General features: G+C 48.7%; 1 protein-coding gene across 2 annotated transcripts in view; it reads right to left on the bottom strand.

Annotated features, from left to right (window-relative positions):
- Positions 1 to 947: 947 nt before the first annotated feature.
- Positions 948 to 7,014, bottom strand: part of Ttll9 (tubulin tyrosine ligase like 9) — a 43,963-nt gene continuing 37,896 nt past the window's right edge. For both annotated transcript variants that reach the window (XM_077800046.1, XM_077800047.1), the window contains 3 exons: positions 6,756 to 6,869; positions 5,530 to 5,654; positions 948 to 1,278 (listed from right to left, as the gene is read on the bottom strand). In XM_077800046.1, coding sequence (XP_077656172.1) covers positions 1,202 to 1,278; positions 5,530 to 5,654; positions 6,756 to 6,869 — 316 coding nt within the window. In that variant the 3' untranslated portion in view covers positions 948 to 1,201. The remainder of the gene's footprint in view (positions 1,279 to 5,529; positions 5,655 to 6,755; positions 6,870 to 7,014) is intronic.

Here is a 7,014-nt window from a genome sequence, read left to right as displayed (position 1 = left end):
CAAGGATTTCTGGATTTGAAAACTCAGCTCCCAACTCAAATAGGAAGCCCCAGATAGGTGCCTAAGGCACCTAGATGACAGACAAAAGCATTTTGGGGTGAAGGGGTACTGGAGATTGGACCCAGGGGTGCATGATCACTGAGATGCATCCTCAGCCCTTTTTATTTTGAGATGGTCTTGGATAAGTTGCTTATGGCCTCACTTAGTTGCCGAGACTGGCTTTGAACTCACAATCCTCCTGCCTCAGCTTCTTGAGCCACTGGGATTACAGGCATGTGTCACCACTCCCAGCCACAAATGCATTTTTGAAGAGACACTAAGCAGCTTTACCTTCCCAACCCTCACCTTTTCCATCTGAAAAATGAGCATACTGGCTTTCAGATGGTGACCAGGGAAATCCATGGGTTTCACTGAGAAGCAAGGTCATTGTGTTGCAAAAAGGAGGGCTCAGCGCTTCCCCCAGACACCTAGTAAACACAGTCTAATAATTGCTGGCTTTGCAAGAACAGTTTAAAGACAAATTCCCTGGAACGTGAACTCTTGATCCAAGGGATCCTTCCAGCATGATCTGAGAGACACCAAAATACCAAAGCCAGCCATGCCTGGTGGTGCACACCTGTAATGCCAGCTACTTGAAAAATGGAGGCAGGAGCATTGCAAGTTCAAGGCCAACTTTGGCAACTTAAATAGACCCTGTCTCAAAATTAGAAAATAAAGGACTGGGGATGTACTCAGTGATAGAGCACCCCAGGTTCAAGCCCCAATACTGCCCCATTAAAAAAAAAAAAAAAAAGCCAAAGTTCAGTGAACCTGGCTGCAACCAACAGCCTCCCCTGAGCCAGACCCAGTGCCCAGTGACTTTCCTCCAAGTAAGGCCTGTGCTCATTTATTAGATGTGATCTCTCTAGGGTAGCAGAACTTGCTGCACTTGTCTTCTTTGGGTCCATTCACCAAGCCAGTCTGTCAAGGTTAAAGCCCCTCCAGTCCCAGGGATTGGCTGTCTCCTGGTGCAAAGAAGCCAGAGGGTGGGGGTAGGGATCCAAGGGGCCCATCCAAGCAGCAAGCAGAGGCTGCTTAGCCAGCAAAGCTGCTGCCAAGCTGGAGGGAGGGAGAGAGGGAGGGGAAAGGCCGCGAGGTACCACTGTGCTGGAATCTGGGGTGGCACCTTGCAGGGCCTCTTGGCTCCCCATGGCAGCTGGGGTCAGCTGGATGCTTTCTTCTGGGCTTGGAGGGAGCGGAACAGCTGCCTCAGCTGTTTTTTCCGATCATTGACGCAGCCTGGAAGGGAAGTGAGGTGTTGGCTGGGATGCTGTTCTTTGGGGGGAGTGGAGGGTCCCATGCACCCATTAGGAGGGAAGAGGGGACAGCAGGAGTTGTGTAGCCACACATGGCCAGGGTTTGCATCCTGGCTCTACTCCTGAGCTGCCAGGGCCCTCAAGCGGTCATTTACCTCTGTGAATATCTGTTTCCTCAGTCAGGACAATACCACCCACCTTGCAGAGAGAACATAAGGACCCTGCAGCAAGAGCTGAGGTTGGCTGGCCTCCAGCCAGGTGTTGCAGGTGTCACACACACATAAACTTCTTAAACCCTCACAGGGCCATGTGCCCCAGCTCACACAAGCAGGCCCCGTGGGGACTTGAACCCGGGCTATCTGGTGCTGGAGCGAAGCTCATAACCGCTGTCCCACCCCTGCTCACTTTAGTCCTGCTGTTGCTCAGTGAAGATGCATAAAGCTAGCACAGCATCTGAAGCCCAGGAAATGCCGGCTTTCTTGCCCTACCCAGCCTGTGTGCCAGGCACAATTGGCTAAGAGATGAGTTGTCCCCACAAGTGGCCCCTGGCTCACCAAAATGTGTCCCTGGGCAGTCCATGCCGAGGTCACCTCCCAGCATGTTCATGACACGGCCTGTTTCTGCCTGCTTTCACAGCTGATCCTTAAGGGACCTCCACAGTCATTTAATCTGTGCCAGGCATATTGATGGCACTCATCAGTGCTGCCTGAATGGCTTGGCCACAGTACTGACCTGGAGGTACCTGCCATCTTAGCACTCAAACCCCTGCCGGTCATCAAGGCCTCCCTGAGCTGAGAGCCCACTATGTCTATCTGGCCTTAGGATTTTCCAAAGTGAGTCCCCTGGAACCCTGGCTTTAACTGTCTGTCATTGGCTTGTTCATCATGCCAAATCTTCCTGTCCAGAGCAAACCCCTTTACAAGCTGCAGACTGATCTCTTATCTGCTGACCTTGTCATCCAGATATCCCTGAGCATATCCCTAACTCAGTCCTCAATTGTCTTCCTCCTGCCCCCAACCCCCACCTCCTGTGTTTACCACCACCCACCCAAATACTCAACTGGAAACTTAGAATAATTCTAGAGACTTTTAAAACAGTGGCTCTCTACCTGCACTGAGTCATTGGGAGCTTTTTAAAATGTCAATGCCCAGTCCAACCATATCTTTATTTCTGATAGGCATATTTTTTAAAGTTTCCAGGTGGTTCTGATGTGCCACTGAGATGAAGAAGCACTGTGCCCTCTCTGGGCTACCCAAACAGGTGCCCAGGAGCCAGCAGCACTGGTATTGGGAGTGTTTTGCCCACAGAGATGGCTGCGATTTTCCCCATTGCTGCACATACCTCTGTGAGGTGACTGCCACTCCTCTCATCAAGAGGGGGTCTGTTTCCTCACTCTGCAATTCTGGGATGGCCTAGCAAATCGAATTGAGCAATGGATGGCAGCAGAATGCCAGTGTGGGACGTCCTAGCCTCTGTCTCAAGAGGCTTTACCTTGTCTTCTCTTGGAACCCTGGGACTACCAGGGGAAGAAGCCAGGGACAGGCTGTTGGCCACATGAAGGAAGCCCAGCTGAAAGCTAGTTATCAACCCTCAATTGGGATAATGAGGTTCTCCTGGGTCATTGTGTCCCAATAAAGCTGCCAGGGGCCTGCAACCCATGAGTCACCCCAGGAGAGACTTGAAGAATCATGAAGAAATAGTCATTTGAAGCCGCTGGGTTTGAGGAGGGCTGGTGACAGTATAGTTAACAGAGCATCACCTGAGAGCCTGTCAAAAATGCAGCTCTCAGGCCCCAGCCCTTACTGAATCCTAATACACATTTTAACAAGATTCCCAGGCATTACAGTCTCCACCAACAAGGCAGTTGGGGCTCCATGTGGAAACGCTGATCACAAGCCCCCTCATCTTTGCCTTCATCAAAGCAAACTGTTCCAAACTTGTAGCTGGGGTGGCCATGTGACCCAGTTCTGGCCATTAAGATGCCTTACAGTTCCCTGGAAGGGCTTCCCTTTTGAAATAAGAAGTTGATGCCTTTAGGACTTTTCTGTTTTCCCTCCTGGGACAAGGCACACAGTGTCTGGAGTTGGTGCAGCCGTTTTTGCAACCATAAGACAATAACTATGAACACCAGACCAACTGGTTAGTATGGCAAAGAAAGAAGAAAGAGCTGGGTCCTCAGGGTATCACACAGCCATGTGTCAGCCCTGTGTGGCCTACCCAAGACTTCCTGTGGCTCAGACAAGCCAGCCCGTCTCTATTAGTTGGCTTTTTAGTTGCATGCAGCCAAACCTGATCCTAAATCCTACCAACCCTAAAAAAGATATAAAGTTTCATCAAAAAAGAAAAAAGCCACCATGAAACAAATTTAAAAACAAATGACAAACCCAGGGAAATCTTTATGGTAAGTTTGACACAGGGGTAATGTCTCCAACACATTGATATCCAAAGCTTTTATAAATTGAAAAAAAAAAAAAAGCTATAAGCAACCCATAGAAAAAATAAAGAGCATGTATAGCTTACAAAAGAAGAACTGCAAATTTAAGATACTGAAACCTCACCGGGATCAACGGAGTGCACATAAAACAACAATGTGCCACTGCTTTTTACCTATCAATTGAGTTGGCGGAGACTTTTTTCTAAATTACAAACTGGCAAATTGGTGTGATTTTCTGGAAAGCAGTTCAGTTGTAATACATTCATTCCTTTGGCCCTGTAAGTCTGCTTCTAGGAATCTGCCCTAAGGTAATAGCCAGAATTTCAGCTGGGTTATGGGAGAGGAGTCCATTATGATATTATAAAAGTAAAAAGTTAGACTGTGCCAAATGGCCAATCAGAAGAGACTGGCTTGGTGAATTTGGGCACACACGCAAACTCAAGTATTTCGCAGCTGTATGGGAATTTTAACTAAGAGGTCAGGAGAGTCCAGCAGTGAATGTTCGGGCCTTGGGGTCACTAGAGTTCAAGTCTGACTCATCACTTAAGACTGAGGCCTCCAGCAACCCATGACCCATCTGGAGACCATTTCCTCATCTGTAGAACGGTAACAAAACTCACCTAAAGTTACAAGATAATGTGTGTAAAGGGTTTAGTCCAGACCTGGCCAAAAAATTCTTCCAAATGGGAGGTTCTGATTAATATTCTTGAATGGGAGATGCTGGACTCAAAATTCCAGCCCAATGCCAATTTTATAGAAGAAAAAGTATGAATATATGCATTTTTTTAAAACTCGAAGGAAACACGCCAGATTGTTAAAGATGGTTACGTCTGCATGTTTTTTTTTAATTTTCTTCTTTAGTTTTCAAATATTCTACAATGAGTGTGAATATATATATATATATATATATGTGTGTGTGTGTGTGTGTGTGTGTGTATTTTTTTCCCGTACTAAGGATTGAGCCAGGGGTATTATTGAGTGTGAATATATGTGTGTGTGTGTGTGTGTGTGTGTGTGTGTGTGTATTTTTTTTCCCCAGTACTAAGGATTGAGTCAGGGGTATCCTAACCACTAAGCTACACCCCTAGTAGACCTTTTTATATTTAATTTCAAAGCAGGGTCTAAGTTTCCCCCACTGGCCTTGAACTTGCAATCCTTTTGTCTCAGCCTCTCAAGTCACTAGGATTATAGATGTGCACCTGGCTGTGTGAATAATTTTTGATCTTTTTTTTGGTGGGGAGAGGCTACTAGGGATTGAACTCAGGGGCACTCAACCACTGAGCCACATCCCCAGGCCTATTTTGTATTTTATTTGAGACAGGGTCTCAAATAGTTGCTTAGCGCCTCTCCGTTGCTGAGGCTGGCTTTGAACTCAGGATCCTCCGGTCTCAGCCTCTTGAATCACTGGAATTACAGGCGTGTGCCACCAATTTTTATAATCAAGAAAAAAATTTCACTTTTTAGAAACTAGCTTAAAGCCAAGGCCTGAGGCCCTTAATTTCTCTTAATGACATTATGCATTTTTCCATTGGTTGTCCACTTAAGCCTTTTGAGATCCGCCTCCTGACAGATCAACAATGTCTCGCTGTGTGCCAGACAGTGTTCCAGACATACACGGGAACTGTTCCCTCTTAATTCCACAGATGAGGACCAGGGAGGTTGACTCCCTTGCCTGGGGTCACAGAGCTGGTGAGGAGCAGACTGATCCAGACATTCCAACTGCTCCTTGAGGCTGCCTCTAGACAACCCACCACCTCCTGGCGCAGCCCTGGTGCCCACGCCCCACCTGGCACGACATACCGAGGTGTGTGTTGGTCACGGAATTTCCCATCCCTGACAGGTCAGCAGCCCCCTCCTCTCTGCTGACAGGGCCATCATTCCACATAAGGTCAAAGCCTCCGACCCGCTTTTCCCTTCCTGTGAGCCTGCACGGGCAGAGACACCAAGGTTAGAGAGGCCAGGACCCAGCCCTCTCTCAACCCCATGGGTGTCCACCCTGTCAGAAGCCCTGTTTTTGGTCCAACCATTCACTGTCTGTTCCCTGGACCCCACAGTCTCTGAGAGGTTGTCCTCTGTTTTTATGCTGAGGTCCCCACACTTGCCCTCAGGAAGATGCATCCAGTTGTGATTTTCAGTTTAAAGTCTATTTTCCTCCCCAGACCATAAATACCACAAAGCCAGGGACTAGGTCTGCCATCTTCATTACCGTATTCCTAGTGTGTGGCCCAGGGTCTGGCACACAATAGTCTCAAATGTTTGTTGAATGAATAAGCAATGGTAGGTTTAGTGGATGCCTGAGGTTTCTCTGCTCAGCATCCAGTTCACCTTCTTTCAGTCCAGTGGTGCCTCTGCTTTTCTTGAAGAGTCACCCCTCTCTCCCTCACCCCTAGGCCTCGGTGGGGTTGCTCCTACCCCCTGGTCTATCAGAGTTACAGTGATTGGTTCAGGAATGGGCATTCTCACTTCCAGCATTGAGAATTGGCCCTCCAACTTTTGCTGGAATAATTGGGAGAAAGCTGATACAGAAGAGTGGGGGTGGGCAGAGAACAAGTGTGTGAGTGTGTTTGTGCAAGAAAGGGAGGGAGACCAACCCACTAACGTTGACTAAGTACCTGGATGCACCCATTCCTGAAGCTAACCCTGGATCCTTCCCATTACATAAACATTGTTATAACATAAACAGTCTCTTATTTGGGCAGTTACTGTGAGCTAAGCACTTTGCAATAAATGATCTTAGTAAATTAGAATAACCCGGAGGGACAGTCATTTCCCATTTTACCTATGAGGAAACTGAGGCTCAGAGAGGTGAAGTGATTGGTCCAGGGTCCCATAGTTAGGAAATTTTGAATAAATCCTGCTAGACTGAGTCTCAGAAAGCTGTGGATGGCCTTGCTCCCTTCTGGAGAGGCCGAGTCCTTGGGCCAGGACCTGACCCTGTGTGGACATCCATAAAATGTGGGGCCATCCAAGGGCCTGAGTTCTCTTCCCTGGTGGAGCCCCGGCTGCCTCGGCCAGGGCTGCCTCACCTGGCCTCCATGTCCACCACGTGCAGTGTGTCCTGCAGGAGTCGGGTCTTGAGCTCATAGTCCTCCTGGCTGCTGGCCGTGAGCGACGGGGATGCGTTGACCTCCAGGAGCCACCTGGGGAGGAACGGGAGGGAGAATCTGAGGATTTCCCTGAGGCTAGATGCGGTGCCTGGGGCCCACTGTCAGCTCCACCCAGGTGGCTCCATCTTTCCCTCTGAAGAAAGGGAGTTTAGGGGAGCGGAGCCAGCCCTGGGCGAGG

Source organism: Urocitellus parryii, chromosome 6, assembly GCF_045843805.1.
Source record: "Urocitellus parryii isolate mUroPar1 chromosome 6, mUroPar1.hap1, whole genome shotgun sequence".
NCBI classification, from domain to species: Eukaryota; Metazoa; Chordata; class Mammalia; order Rodentia; family Sciuridae; genus Urocitellus; species Urocitellus parryii.
This window is presented reverse-complemented; position numbering and strand designations above follow the sequence as displayed.